Source organism: Pongo abelii, chromosome 6 (assembly GCF_028885655.2).
Source record: "Pongo abelii isolate AG06213 chromosome 6, NHGRI_mPonAbe1-v2.0_pri, whole genome shotgun sequence".
NCBI classification, from domain to species: domain Eukaryota; kingdom Metazoa; phylum Chordata; class Mammalia; order Primates; family Hominidae; genus Pongo; species Pongo abelii.
The window spans coordinates 4167824-4183370 of record NC_071991.2 but is presented as its reverse complement, the minus strand read 5'-3'; the positions used below and the strand labels follow the sequence as shown (position 1 = coordinate 4183370).

Genomic DNA, 15547 nt, shown 5'->3' with positions numbered 1-15547 from the left:
GGTGGGCCCCTGATCCAGTATGACTAGTGTCCGTATAAAAAAAGGAATTTGTCCACAGACACACAACAGGGAGAGTGCCATGGGAGGAGACAGACACACACAGGGAGAACTCCGTGGGGACATGGGAGAGAAGTTGTCTGAGCCACGGAACCACCAGATGCTGGAGAGGGGCCCAGGACAGATCCTTCCCAAGCCTTCAGGGGGATCATGGCCCTGCCAACACCTCCAGCTCAGATTCCACCTTCCAGAATGGTAACAGAAAACATTTCTGTCATTTAAGCCACCCCATTTGGGGCATTCTGCTATGACACGAACACAGTCTTTAAGACAATGCCAGAAGAGCTGTTCTCATGCTGTGTGGGAAGCTTCTCCCCTCACCACCACAAACAGGTGTTTCCCTAGACAAGGGAGGGGCAAGAAAGGACAGCCCCAAAGCAGGCCATAGCCTAACAGGGCCAGCGGCTGAGGATGACTAAGCATCAGGATGGGGGTCAGTGGCCACACGGCACCCTCACCACACCCTGTGGGGTCTCCGAAACCACAGAGGAACCTGCAGAGCAAAGGCCTGGGATGCCTGCCCCCAGGAAGGGGCACGCTCCCTGGCCCTGAGAGCCCTGGGAGGCAGCATCTCTCCCTCCCCTTCTCTCCCTACCATGCTGAGCACCTTCCCTGCATGGACACTAGATAGGCTGCTGTGTGTAGGTCAGTGAATGTGTCCACAAAATAGAAAAACCCCATTGATGCCTGTCACTATAAAACCACTGTGAGCCCCCTTCTATTTTTGGAGGGAGATAATGCCAGCCAGTCCAATCTTCCCAAATATGTCAGTTGAGAGTCATTCATTCAGTTACTCAGTGCTTCTGTGAAATAGTATCCATTTATTTGAGTAGAGAGGTGTCACCGAAAGGGAATACTTGCAATGTTAAGTTTGCTCAGTTCTCCAAAGTGGAAGGGGGCTTGTCACAGATGCAACCCCAAGTCCCCGGTGCCTTCCAGCTGTGGCTCCACCCAGCTCACTCCTGCTCCCTGGGCCTGCACAGAGCTCCCATAGGGTGTCTTAAATGCCACCATGGCTGTTATCAGGAAATGGCTTGCACATTGCTCATTTTATACAAAAGTTTGATAAACTGGGATCTTGAATCAACTATAAGCTAAAGGGGGCACTAACATTAAACAAAAATGTAAACCTACAACGTATCCGAATATATTTAGAATAAGGTAAGAACACCAAACACTGTATGCCCAAGACGTTGGTACCAGGTTCTAAAACCTCTGTCCCTGTCTGTAAAAACAGAGGCCACTGTCATAGCAATACAAATGGTCCATTTCTGTAATCTTTAACTGCTTCCTGTGGGAAACTGTGAGTGCCCAATTCTCCCTATAGATCTACAAATCACAGCTATTTTTCTAAGATGTGGCGGGATGAGCATGTATTTACTGGAGAGCCAACCCTGTCCTTGGAGAATGAGGGCAACCTGGGGATTACAGCAATTTGGAAATTTGGACACCAACCAGGCTTTGAATGCGGCTGAACTTCTCACATGGAGATAGGGAGGTGAGGCGGCTAAAGCGGAGAAAATGGCAGAGTTCAGGATGGAAATTTCAGTGCATTTAAATCCTACCAGGATAAGATCTGCCATGGAGTTGCAAAGTTTTCAAGAATTGAAAAAGAAACCTCTTACCCATCATCTATTTTGAAGTAGATTCAACTCCCTTTCCAACCTGACATCTTATGTTTTGAGATGTTCTTGGGAATTCCCCTTTCATTAAAAACAAAGCCATTCCATGGCTTCTTTTCTCCTTCATTATTTTCTCTCCCCTCTGTAGGATTTCACACTATGCAGCTCGCTGTTCCTCCTCATGTGGTCTCTCTTGGTTTTTAAGGCCTCATTTATCCTTAGAATATATCATAATATATCATAAGATGTCACAGAACCTGTTAAACTGCACTTTAAAACTGTAAACTTCATTGAAATGTGGCTCCGAGCATTCTGCTCTGTGTTCCCTGCGTGTTTTCAGCACTCCTGCACACTGGGCCATTCCTAAGCTCCCAGGAGCTGCTATTTCCATTGAGGGGATACTTATTTCAGACAAAGGGCAGTGGTTTTATTCTCTCTCCAATCCCTCTCCCTCTCCATCAGGTCCACTCACCATTCAGCCCTGGCAACCTCTTCACCTCCTCATCTCCTCTCTGCCTCCCCCCATCTCAAAAAAGGATCGAGTTTTCTGCTGGGGAGGGTAAGTGGCAGATGTTAGTAGGGCCAGGGAAGGCACAAAGTCAAAACTGCTGCACCTGGGAGGGCCTTGCCAGTCAGAGGTGGGGAGATTCCCAGAGAAGAAGGCTGTGAAATCTCCGTTCTGATGAGCTAAACACAAGGTGGGGGAGCTGATGTCCTGCAGCATCTGGGCCCCTGAGATTCCCCAGGTAGGAGGAGGGGCAGAGACGGAGCACCAGCACCAACCAGAAGAGAGAGTGGTCTAAGAGGGGTCCCTGGGAGCTCGTTATTCCAGCATTCAACATGTCCAGAATCTGAACCATCCACATCTTGAAGATCAATAACCCAATTATAAAATTTTTGATGGAAACACGTGAACCAAAACTTTTTTTCCCAGAGCGATATGTGTTGCACCAAAGTTTCTAATTAAACACAAATTCAATTAAAAACTAAAAAATACCTTTCTGTAAGCTATAACCCTCAAAATAAGAAAGAATGTGATAACTGACAAAACAAAGCTTCAGTTGCAAGAACAATTCCTACTCTTGATCAAAATCTTCCCAACAAGTGAACAGAACATGAACTATGAACAGAAAAACAGTGAGGCTGATACAGTGGATTCTGCAAGGGCTCTATGGGATTCCCCTCTAGCCATATGTATCAGTCCATTTTCATACTGCGATAAATAAATACCCAAGACTGGGTAGTTTATAAAGGAAAGAGGTTTAATTGACTCATAGTTACACATGGCTGGGGAGGCATCAGGATTACAATCGTGGTGGAAGGTGAAGGGGAAGCAAGGAACTTCCTCACATGCCAACAGGAGAGAGAAGAGAGAGTAAAGGAGGAAAAGCCCCTTATAAAACCATCAGATCTTGTGAGAACTCATTCACTATCATGAGAACAGCATAGCGGAAATTGCCCCCATGATCCAATCACCTCCCACCAGGTCCCTCCCTTGACATGTGGAGATTACGATTTAAGATGAGATGTAGGGGGGGACACAGAGCCAAACCATATCACCATACATGCTACAATCGGCTAGGACACAGGTAAATCCACTTCCTTCTTTTGATACAAAATCTATATCTCAATATTAATTAAAACATAGCAGCGTCTACAAAAATAAACAACATTGCTACAGAAAGTCTCCTCAGGGTTCTTGTGTAAAAGATGATACAAGATTGTCTGAAAAGAACAAAGTCAGAAGAAAAACCCTGGAATACATTTACACATAAAATATTATCCTCTGCATTCTCTTGACTACTATAAAGATAGGTTTCCAATTGCTGGAAATGTTTGTTAAAAAAAAATAAGAGTCTCAAATCAGCAGTTTTGCCATAGGTTTCCTTTTTTTTTTTTTTTTAAAGAGTGTTCTTGGCCGGGTGTGGTGGCTTATGCCTGTAATCCCAGCACCTCACCTTGGGAAACCAAGGTGGGCAGATCACTTGAAGTCAGGAGTTCAAGACCAGCCTGGTCAACATGGTGAAACCCCATCTCTACTAAAAATACAAAATTAGCTGGTCATGGTGGTGGGCACCTGTAATCATAGCTATTTGGGAGGCTAAGGCAGGAGAGTCACTTGCACCCAGGAGGCAGAGGTTGCAGTGAGCCAAGATCATGCCACTGCACTCCAGCCCAGGTGACAGAGTGAGATTCCATCTCAAAAAAAAAGAGTATTATTTGAAAAATTATCAAAATGATATTTCTATTTTGATTAAATTGTCTTCATTTTTATATAGCATTTACTTTGCTGTTTTCTGAATAAAATCCTGGAAGATTAGTTTAGCTGGGTATAAAATTTGAGGTTGGCAGTTGCTTGCTTTTAGCTCCTTCAAGATTACTATCCCATTGTCTTCTGGCCTCTGTTATTCCTGAATAGTCATCTCAGTCAAATGGTCTTGCCTTTGTGATTATCTGCCTTTCACTCCAACTGTTTTTAAGATTTTCTCTTTGGCATTTTACAGTTGTACCAAATACATTTTGGTATGAATTCGGTTTTATTTACTCCACTTGGGATTAGTGTTTCTTCAGTCTTGTAAATAATGCTTTTCATCAACCCTGGAATTTCTCAGCTATTATCTCTGTGTATTTTGTAACTCTCATTTTCTTCCTCTTTCGAGTCCTATTAGCTATGTGGTAGATCTCATTCTGTTCTTCATGTCTTTTAATCTCTTTATTTTCAATCTTATGTCTTTATGTTGTTTTAAGAGTTATTTACTCAAATCTAGCTTTTAATTTGGTAATTCTCTTTTTGGCAGTGTCTAAACTGCTTTCATTTTCAATGACTGTGTCCCATTTATTTTTTCTAAAAAAAAAATCCGCTTTAAGAAATGGTACCTTAATCTTTACTTAAAATGTTAATGCTCTATTTTACTAAGACTTTAATAATTTTAAATGTAGTTATTATATATTTTCTCTCAGACTTGTATGTATTTTAATGTAATTGAAGCCCTCTATCTTTCTCTCTTTTTTTAAAGCTGGTCATTTTTACTCATGGCAAATTATTGCCTGTGTGCTCGACAATTGTGATTCATCTTTAAAAAAGCTTGATCTTTATTTTGGATAATTTGACTTTGGCAATATCTCTCCAGAGAGGAATCATTTTTGCTTCTGTTGATTGCCCAGATGGTCTGGCCTGAAACCATGTTTCTTTAGTTTTTTGTGTATTTTCTTTTTGTTTTCTTTTTGGAGGAGAGTAAAATCCTTTACTGGGGTATGATATGTAACTATTTCAGGAAGAGTTGATCACTGTTTTCCCTGAGGGTAAGAAGATATTATACACAGATTTTCTGGGCCTTCGAACCATAGGCAAAGTGTACAACCTATGAGCCATACTTATTATTTTTTTTTAGAGACAGGATCTTGCTCTGTCACCCAGGCTGGAGTGCAGGGGTGTGATCATAGCTCATGGCAGGCTCGACCTCCTGGGCTGAAGCAGTCCTCCTGCCTCAGCCTCCCAAGTAGCTGGGACTACAGGCATGTGCTACAATGCCTGGCTAATTTTCTGCAGTTTTAATTTTTATTTTGTAGAGATGGGGTCTCGAGATGTTGCCCAGGCTGGTCTCAAGCTCCTGGTAATCCTCCTGCCTCTGCCTCCCAAAGTGTTGGGATTATAGGTATGAATCACAGCCCCCAGCCCATACTTATTTTAATAACATTTTATCTGTATAAAATTAATCTCAGGAAGGGTGAGCTTTTTTTTAAAGCCTTATTGTGAGATTATTAATATATCATACAATTCCCCTAAATTGTACAATTCAACGTTTTTTTAGTGAATTCAGAGTTGTGTAACCATCATCACGATGAACTTTGGAACATCTCATCATCCCTAAAAGAAGCTCTGTTTCCATCACCAATCACTTCCTATTCCTCTCAAACGCTCTCTCTTAGTCTAGGAAACCATGAATTTACTTTATGCCTCTCTAGATTTGCCTATTCTAGATGTTTCCTACAAATAGAATCATATAATATGTGGTCTTTTGTGCCTGGTCTCTTTCACTTAGCCTAATGTTTTCAAGGTTCATCCACACTGTAGCATGTATCAGAATTCCATTCCTTTTTATTGCTGAATCATCCATTGAATGTATCAGAATTCCATTCCTTTTTATTGCTGAATCATCCATTGAATGCATAGACCATATTTTATTTATCCATTTGTCAACTGAGGGATATTTTGGTTGTTTCCACTTTTTGGCTACTGTGGATAAAGCTGCTATGAACATTTATGTGCAAGATTTTGTGTAGACATATGTTTTCTGTTCTCTTGGGTACATACCTAGGAGTAGAGTTGCTTTGTCGTATGGTGACTCCCTGCTCAACCTTTTGAGGAATGCCAACTGTTTTCCAACGTTTCTGAATCATTTAATATTCCCACCAGCAACGTACAAGCGTTCCAATTTCTCTATGCCCACCAATACCTGTTATTGTCCAACTTTTCTTATTTTAGCCATCTTATTTTAGGAGTGTGAAGCGATACCTCATTGCAGCTTAGATTTGCATTTCCCTAACAGTTAATGATGTTGAGCATGTTTTCATGTGCTTGCTGGCCATTTGTAAATCTCCTTGGGAGGAATGTCTATGCCGATTCTTTGCCCAGTTTTTAATTGGGTCATTTGTCTTTTTGTTGTGAAGTCTTTATATACTCTAGATATAAATCCCTCGTGAGATACATAATTTGCAAATATTTTCTTCCATTTGGGGAGTTTTTAAAATTTCCTTTATGACTTTCTTTGAAGCATAAAAGTTTTCATTCTGATGAGGTCTAATGTATCTACTTTTTCTTTAGTTGCTGGTGCTTTTGGTTTCTGGAAGCGAATGTTACATTAATTTCTGTTCTGGGAGTTCCTGGGCCATTCATATAATGCAAATTCAAAACCCAGTCCTGAGCTGAGCACAGGACTCAGACTGACTTTTCATTCTCTACTCAGAGTCCAGGTAGACAGACATACAGTCAAACCTCTGCAGGCAGAGTTTCAGCCTCTCCTAGGAAGGAGGGAAAGGCCTTCAAGAGCCATGTCTCAAGTGCAGGAGTTTAGGCCCTAACTGTCCCCTTACACAGATTCAAAGCTAACTCTCCTGTTCCTGCAAGGCCATCAAATACCAGGTCCTGAAACCACCAGGCAAGGTCCAGCCCAATCCCCACCCCACTCAGGGCAGCTGCGGCACTAGCCCAGCACTTTCTGCTGAACTCTTTCTAGTAGTTCCTGTTATGCCTCTGACACCTGAGGATTTCCCTGTTTTTCTTATGAGTGTGTTGATGAATTCATTTATTTACTTATTTTTTTAGAGGCATAATCCCGCTCTGTTGGCCAGGCTGCAATGCAGTGGCACGATTATAGCTCAGAGCAGCCTCAAACTCCCAGGCCCAAGCCATCTTCCTGCCTCAGCCTTCCAAGTAGCTGGGGCTACAGGTGCATGCCACCACACCTGGCTAATTTTTGTATTTTTTGTAGAGATGGGGTCTCACTATGTTGCCTAGGCTGGTCTTGAACTCTTGGATTCAAGCTATCCTCCAGACTCAGCTTCCCAAAGTGCTGGGATTACAGGTGTGAGCCACCCTGCCTGGCCAATACATTTAAGATTCCAGAAAGTTATATTTTATCCATAAGTTTTTGTTGGTTATGGCAGAAGTTTTAATTCTGAAAAACTATTTTCTTGGCCTGCCTTTTACTGGATTTAGAACTGTCCCTCTGAACTTCTCAAGTTCTCTCCTTTGTCACAAAGATTCAGACAGTGAAGATAATGGAGCTTTTTGAAATCTATGTGACCACAATCCCAGGCTGTGTGTTGGTGCGTCTCCACCTTTCCTTTGGAACGTAATGAAAGCTTCAGTCTGAAGGAGAGCCGAGGGACACCGGGCCCAGCCCTGCTGCTTGGGCAGTTCCCTCCTGAAACACTGGTCCTCTCAGAAGCACACTGGTTGTCACCATGGCTGCTCTTCCGGGGCTCTCATTAGTGGGCTCCATGGTTCACGCCACGCCCTAAGAGCATTCCCACATGGCCATGGTTCTGCTTCTCCCTGCTACTGCTTAAGAGTCCTCCCATCTACCCTCACCTCCTGCCCTCCAAGAAGAGTAGGAAGAAATAAAGCCACAAAGTGGCACAGGAGCTTTTGCTTGGTGCTGGTGGCTGAAAGTGGACCAGCGTTGAGGAAACCCAGGGGGCTTCTGTGTGTTGCAACCCACTGTGCATTATAGCCACCTACAAGGGCAGCAGCAGGTTCAGACCTGTCACTGGCAGGACCTGGGGAATGAGCAAGAAAGGATGAGAGGAGCCTTTATCCAGAGCTTCCCAGGCCCTTCCACGCTGTGGCACACAGAGCGGGTGGCACATGCAGATACACTGGGTACATGCTGGTGCCCTCGGTGTGCCGGGTGCCGCTGGGCCCAAGCCCAGGGTGCAGACTCCTCACCCTGGCCTGGCCGCCTCGAGGGTGGAGGGGTGGTGTTGGACATACCTGCACCCATCACAGCACCTGGCACGGATAAGATGAGCATTAGGAAGAGGTGAGGGGGGCGGCACCGCCCAGGGCTCCAAGGCCCCTTTCCTTATTGCTGGGAGCTGATCTTCGTCCTCACTCCAGCTGTCCTCAAAGGCCGCCCTCCCACCTTGGCACCACCTTCTATGTTTCCCTCTTCATCTTTAGAGCAGACAGGCCAGGCCCGGGAGCCCTGGGCCCCCCAAGTGTCTATGCTTTCCTCCCTTTTAAACTCTTCCATTCTGAGGATGGCAGCCCCCCAAAGCCACCTCCAGCCATGCCAACAGGCCCTGTGCCCCCATGTCCTCCGCCTCCTCCTGCTGACTGTGCGAGGTTTTCTCTGATACCTGTCGTGCCCTTGGCTTCCTAGGTCATCTTTCTGTCCATTTCTCAACAAAGTCACTCTGAGTTCCAACTGTCTCCTAAGGCAGTTTCCAGCAACTAGCAAGTTAATTAATTTTTCTATTGAAAACAACAACAGGGGGACTGTCTCTTTGCATGGCATCGTAGCACAGGGACAGAAGCAGGGAGGCTCTGGGTGGGGGAGAGGGCAGGCCCGGGGCATTTCCAAGGACTCTGGGGTGGAAACAGCTGTGGGCAGGCCCTGGCCATCTCTTGACTCCCCAGCTTCAAGGGAGATTCTGTCCCCCGGGAGCCCCAAGGAAAGGAGGACTCGTGCTGGGCTCAGGAGCTGTCTCCAGGAAACAGAGCCATGTCTACAACAACAAAAACAATGGAGCCGAATATTCTCATTAACGCAGAGAGTCAGAGAAGAGAAGGAAAAGAGAGCAAATAAGAGGGTTTGACATCAATAAGCAAAATGGATCTAGGCTCCCTGGGGGAAGGAGTGGGGGAGTCTTGTTCTTTTCCTCTGGCCACTGACCCAGTTCACCATCTCAACCCTTCATACCTTGTCCTCATCCCATGTCTGGACAAAGGTCAGGAATTTAAGTCATATTTCTAACAGCCTAGGTTAGTCCAGAATGAACAGCCCCTACATCTATCAAGCACATGCTGTGACTCTCATCCAAGAAGCCTGGGGCAGAGGTACAGCTGGTTCATTCCTTCTCCAGACAGAACCTCGCTAATTCAGATCAGACTGAAGGGACCGGGGTCAGGTGACAGTGAGTACTTCATGAGCGTTAATTGCCGTCCTTCCCTTGGGTTTCTAAAAATTCAAGGAGTGGGGCAAGAAAAGCTCCTCTGACCCACAGCTGGCCGGTGGAAGTCAGTCCACAAAGCCTAGAAGATTAGGCAGCCACTTTCAGCATTAGCACAGTGCAGCAGAGGTCTACTCAAGGTTGGCAAAAAACACTTTTCCATTTCTTCCAGGCAACTGGCAGAACCCCATGACTGAGCCCCAAGAAGATGAACACAGTGAAGTTCCACTCCTGAACAGGTCTGAAGAGGCCCATTCTTTGCCTTCTTTTCCCTGCTGGCAGCTGGGTGCAGAAGGCAATTAGTCCCCCAGAATGGTAAAGCCTGGGTCCCTGAATCACCTCATGGAAGAGAGCCACCCGCCAAACAGGAACGCCCACCTTAGACCGCAATATGAGTGAGAAATAAACTCCTTTTATGTTCAAGCAATTAAACTTTTGGAGGCCTATTTATCACCACAGGCTAGATTACTTAATATACTACCTCTATTAATTTGTGACAAGAAGGTCCTGAATACCTTGTATTTTAAAGATTCCCCATAGGAACTTTACACACTCTTGCTTTTCATCATTGTTAGAGAAAATTACCCCTAATTTAGAAAATAGTAATGTGAGTCGAGCCCCTGTTGGAAATCATCACCAGTTTCCAACGAATGGCTTGGGGTCCTAATGAAATCGGATGGAAATTGCTGCCGAGTCTGGCCTAACCCGGGATTAGGAGAGCTCCAAGACAGAGCTTCGAGACAAGTGGGACAAGTGGGACAGGCCAATGAGACACCCCTAGCCTGGGATCCGGAGGCTCAGGGGCACTCAGCTCCATCTCTAACGCGGTGTCTCCAGGACGGGAATCGCCTTCCCCTCACCTGACTCCCGCGTCCGGCCCCGCACCACCTCGCTCCATGGCCCGGCCCCGACGGCGTTGAAGGCCTGCATCTGCAGCTCATATTCCATCCACTCCTCCAGCTCCTCGATGGTGAATTCTCTCTCCAGCCGGTCACTGACAACTTGGGCCAGTGCTGAGGACTGGAGGTCTGAGCGCCAGTATTTAATCCTGTAGCCCACGGACTCAGGGTTCCCGTTGTACTGAGAATCCGGCAGGGGCTAGGAATGAACGAGGGGCTGCGATGAGCTGACATCTCAGAACTGCCACCCCCACGGGTTGTAAGGGATGGGCCTGTCCTGTGAGGCCAACTCCGTGGAGGAGGCGTTCCTGGGGGAAATAGTCTTAGAAGAATCTACTTTATTCTTCCCTGAAACTTTTGTTCTGTGAATTAAATGAAACCCTGTCAGTAACTTTGGCTGCATATAATTTCTTTTAATACATTTTGGCTTAATTTTGTGAGCAAATGTTCTGATTAAATATCAGGCTGGCTCTCTTACAAATATTGAGTATTGGTTCCATGTTGACCTAGCTTAAGGACTTAGAGGTCTGGCGTGAGGCACCACCAGCTTTCCTGCCCCAAGGAATATTCCTCAGTTCCAAGAAGAGAGTGAGTAATGCTACTAATTAATCAGATCTCCTGGGCTGGCCTGAGATCCAACACTAATTGTAAAATGCAATACTTTTTGGTTTGACGATGAGATTAGTTTTGACTAGGACAAAAGCGTGACTAAGAAACTCCTAAGCCCTGGATTAGTGTGTGCCCTGGCTAACTCAGGACCCGTGTGCCTCCAGCATCCCTTCTCACCCCCGACTCACCACCCAGCGAAGCCGCAGGCTGGTCTCACTGGCAGTCCGGACCATGACGCTGGTTGGAGCCACGTCAGGTGGGGCCTGCAGGGTCTGGATGACTCGGGAAGACTGACTGTAGGGGCTTGGCCCAACAATGTTCACTTGCTTCATTCGAAATCTAAAGGCAAAACCACTGATGAGAGTTACGGCAAAGCAAAGGTAAGAAGGAAAAGAACGAAACCACAAAGGTCCTGTTTCTCAAAGGAGGGCTCAGATAGGTGTCTACTCATATCATAAAGGCTATTGCTCAAGGACACCCTCTTTTTACCTGGTTTCATTAAAAGTGCAAATTGTGGCCAGGTGTGGTGGCTCACACCTGTAATCCTAGCACTAAGGGAGGCCAAGGCAGGCAGCAGCGGGGGATCAAATCCCAGCATTTAGGGAGGCCGAGGCAGGAGGCAGCGGAGGATCACCTGAGGTCAAGAGCTCCAGATCACCCTGGCCAACATGGCGAAATCTCATCTCTACTAAAAATATAAAAATTAGCCAGGCGTGGTGGTGGGCTCCTGTAATCCCAGCTACTCAAGAGGCTGATGCAGGAAAATCGCTTGAACCAGGGAAGCAGAGGTTGCATGAGCTGAGATCATGTCACTGCACTCAAGCCTGGGTGACAGAGCAAGACTCTGCCTCAGAAAAAAAAAAAAAAATGCAAATTGCATATGTGCCCCTTTTTCCCTAAAAGCCTTCAAAGAAAGGTATAGGTACATCAGTTGCAACTCAACAATTTTAAATTTGCAAGTGAAATGTAGTTGGATGGATTGGGTGTCCAGAAATTGATGTTATCAGTTGCCCTGATTCAAGTTTAGGATAACCTCGAGGGGTTAAAGTGCAAGTAGCTATGGGACAGAATCAGAATGTCAGGATGTCACTACCAAAGGGCAGTTTTGAAGTCCAGCCTTTTAAATGATCAATGGCACCCTGCACCTCTTTTTCTATTGGTTCAGGAGAAGAATGAGGGGTGAAAGGAAAATATCTTGAACCCCAAATCACTAAGCTAAAAGGAAAACGCAAGCTGCATTAGGGCAAACCTGCTTCTCATTCTCTTCAAAGTCATCCCTCTGCTCACTGAGATCAATGCAGATCTGATGGCCTCCTTTGGAAAGGCTCATCAGAAACTCAGAAGAATGGGACCCTTTGTCTCTCACCTATCTGTGACCTGCAAGCCCCCTCCCCGCTTGGAGTCTTCCTGACTTTGCTTCAAGCTTTCCTGCCGTTCCAGACTGAACCAATGTTCACCTTGCATATATTGATTGATGTCTCATGTCTCCCTAAAATGTATAAAAGCAAGCTGTGCCCTGATCACCTTGGGCACATGTTGCCAGGATCTCCTGAGGCTGGGTCACGGGCACATCCTCAACCTTGGCAGAATAAACTTTGTAAGGTAACTGAGGCCTCTATCAGCTCACACCACACTCTGTGATTCCAATCCAATGAGTAACTGTGAGACCTTCAGCAAATCAGATGATCTCCGTTTCCTTAACTATAAAATGAGGGTGGAGTTCGATGTTCTCTAAAATCTATAGGAATGCTTTCAGTTCTGTCTCTTCTTTATATATACATAAACAATTATTTGAATTCAATTTACATACAAGAAAAAAAATCCCAAGTGTGCACATACACATTTACTATAGAGGTTTCCCCAAATGTACCTGAGTTTCAAACAGGGACACTGATCTCTACTTACAGTTTCTGTTCTTTGAAATAACTATATAGCTTCAGTTAATTTCACATGGTAAGTCTTGAATCCCAACAGCTCATTTTAAGCTAAACGTTTTTCTTTAAAACCCAGTGTATTGTGTCCTGATTTGTCTGTTCTAAGCTTCTGAAGGATGTTAAAATGAATAGAAGCTAAACAGCATCTCTCATTAGGTTTTTATTTTTTTAAACTCTAACTTTGGTTTTGTGCTGGAAAGAAAAATTCTTCACAACGATGTAATTTCACCTTTTAGTCCCTGAATAGTAATTCCTATTCTTTCATTCTCCAATCCTATGAAATGTATCCATCCTGGCAGAACAATGACATTATCAAACTCAACATCTGGTGATAACTGGAAATTCCATCTCCTTCAAAGACCTTACGGGAAGTGATCACAGTACTAACAGCTCATGATTACCCTACCCTTTGTTAAGGCCAAGGATTTACTGACTGGATCAGTTTCGGGGATCAAGAAGCTAAAGGTTAAATGGTATGTTAATTGCTTGATGAGTGAGACTAGCGGCTCCTGGGCCCTGCTTGGGAAGGGGAGCAGAAGGATCTTTCTAGGTCATCTGCTTTGTTTGCATACGGCATGTTAATAGCCCCAAGAGGTTGTGGAGTTTGGTGAAGTGCCACGTCTCTGCTGCCTGTGGTTCTTGGTTATTCAGCCTAATATAACAGTGGGCCATTTCTATGGAGTGTTTTGCCAGCTGGTACTGATAGAAGGCGCCTCATGAGTCTAACATCTGCCTATCATCTCCCTTGGAATAACACCCAGCTATGCATCCCGCCTGCTCCTTAAGGCTTTGATGTACTGTTATTGCCACTAGGAAACATCTCATTTGCATACATACGACTGGGTTTTACTATTGCCAACAGAAGGCACCTGCCTGGGCTGCCAGCGTTTCCTCCTGTAACAGCTTATCACTGCTGTTCTCACCTGTAGTGAGTGTAGGGTGTGAGGTTTGGGATCTCCAGCGTCTGGGCATCAGGCTCATTCTCCTCTTCATAGAGGGTGACCCACTCCTCCTCATCGCCAATAGCTCCCACCTGTGCAGAGGGAGACATTGAGATGGGCTGGACATGCCTTAGGGACTGAGGCTGCCCTGTAGACCATGTGCACCTGCTGGTACCTGGTGAGCTGGGCAGGGCTGCAAGGCATCTCCACACCTCGGACAAGTTGAGTCCTGCACAACCCCCTCTTGTGCCTTGGAGATACAGGCTCTTGCTATGCCCACCATCAAGTCTGGGTGAGTTTCAGTCAAAAGCTCACAGTCAAGAACTGGGCCGCAGAAGGACTGGACCCAAATGGTGAAACCCCTGGGAACAAACCTGAGGGCTTGGAGGCCATCAGTGATGGAGGGGACCTTCCATACCATCTCATCCTTCCTCCTGTTTGACAAGTGAGGGCTCAGAGAGAGCCCGGAGAGGAAGACTTGGCCAGGACCATGGTGAGCAGTGACAGAGCTGTGGGCACAGGCTGGGGGTCCAGCTTCTACCCCAACCCTTTCTGCCCCAAACACACACCAAACAGACACCATTGCTGGCCCATGGCATAAGGAAGGTCCTTAGGCAGGGAAGGATGAGGCTTCTGCCCTGGAAGCCAGATGGGCAGGCCCAATCCCCTTAAGATTTAAAGAGACCACCTCCTGGCAGTGTTGATGAGGGAAGAGCCACTCACTTCAACAGAGACTTGCCTTTTCTGGGTCTGCTGGCGATGCCTGCAGGGTGCCCTCCAAGTTCCCCAGCTTCTGCCTCTCCCGAGTCTTTGCTCCTGCCCCATGGTCTGTCCCGTGCTAATTTTACTCCCTGTCTGGGAGCTCCACACCATCACCCTGCTCAGTAGCATTTTCATTTCCCCTAATCTGACCCCAAGCCCCACCTCTCACTCATCCTTGTGCTTTTAAGAAACCTGAGTGCCAGTGCCACTTCTACTGCCGCTGCCCCAAGCTGACCACGTCCCTCTCTCCCCCTTGACGGTGCCACACAAGCTGCGCCAGCAAGGGAGCCACGGCCTCGTGCCCACCAGGAGAGCCCTGGAGCTCATCTTTGGAGATCTCTGCAGCCCCATCACAAGCACACTCTGGTCTCGTGTGGCCGTGTGGCTCTCTGGGGGACCCAAGGGACATAGAGAAGGCCGGCTGCAAGCATGGAGAGCATGTCAGGACAAACTGGCTGCTGGAGTGGGATTGGTCTGGGGCCTGGTGCATTTAACACTTCGTAAGTGGCTTAAATGGCGGGATAGGAAACGTGCTCACTAAGTGTGCAGAGGAAACCAAGTTGGCGGGTGGCCAAGTCTTGGGAGGGTGGCAGGAGAATTCAAAATGACCTTGGTAAACTGGAGACACGGATGCAGAGGGGACTGTCTAAGCAGCCGTGCTGGTGGCTTGCTTCCTAGAGAACTCGAAAGGCAAAACGCAAAACTCTCAACGCTCTCAGCTGAAAACATCCACGTGGTCAGTGGCTCCTCCAAAAGTTACACACAGTCACCGCATGAGCCAGCAACTCCGCCCCCAGCCATTGACCCAAGAGAACAGACAACAGGTGTCTTAACAAATACCTGCAGGCGCATGCTCCTAGTGCACTAGTCACGACAGCCAAAGCCGTGAACAAGGCAAATGCCCAGCACTGAGTGGATAAACAAAAGGACTCGCTGCACCATGGAACAGGATTCAGCCATAGAAAGGAACAAAGCACCCACACCTGCTACCACATGGACAAATCTCAAAACATGATTGATGCAAAGCTAAGGAAGCCTGACCCAAA

At 46.3% G+C, this 15547-nt stretch overlaps 1 protein-coding gene across 4 annotated transcripts in view; it reads right to left on the bottom strand.

Moving 5' to 3' along the window:
- Nucleotides 1–15547, bottom strand: part of SDK1 (sidekick cell adhesion molecule 1) — a 974158-nt gene that overhangs the window by 148868 nt on the left and 809743 nt on the right. For all 4 annotated transcript variants that reach the window (XM_024241289.3, XM_054545732.2, XM_054545733.2 and 1 more), the window contains exons 23-25: nucleotides 13722–13831; nucleotides 11053–11203; nucleotides 10217–10454 (exon numbers count right to left, since the gene is read on the bottom strand). In XM_024241289.3, the coding sequence (XP_024097057.2) occupies nucleotides 10217–10454; nucleotides 11053–11203; nucleotides 13722–13831 (499 nt within the window). The remainder of the gene's footprint in view (nucleotides 1–10216; nucleotides 10455–11052; nucleotides 11204–13721; nucleotides 13832–15547) is intronic.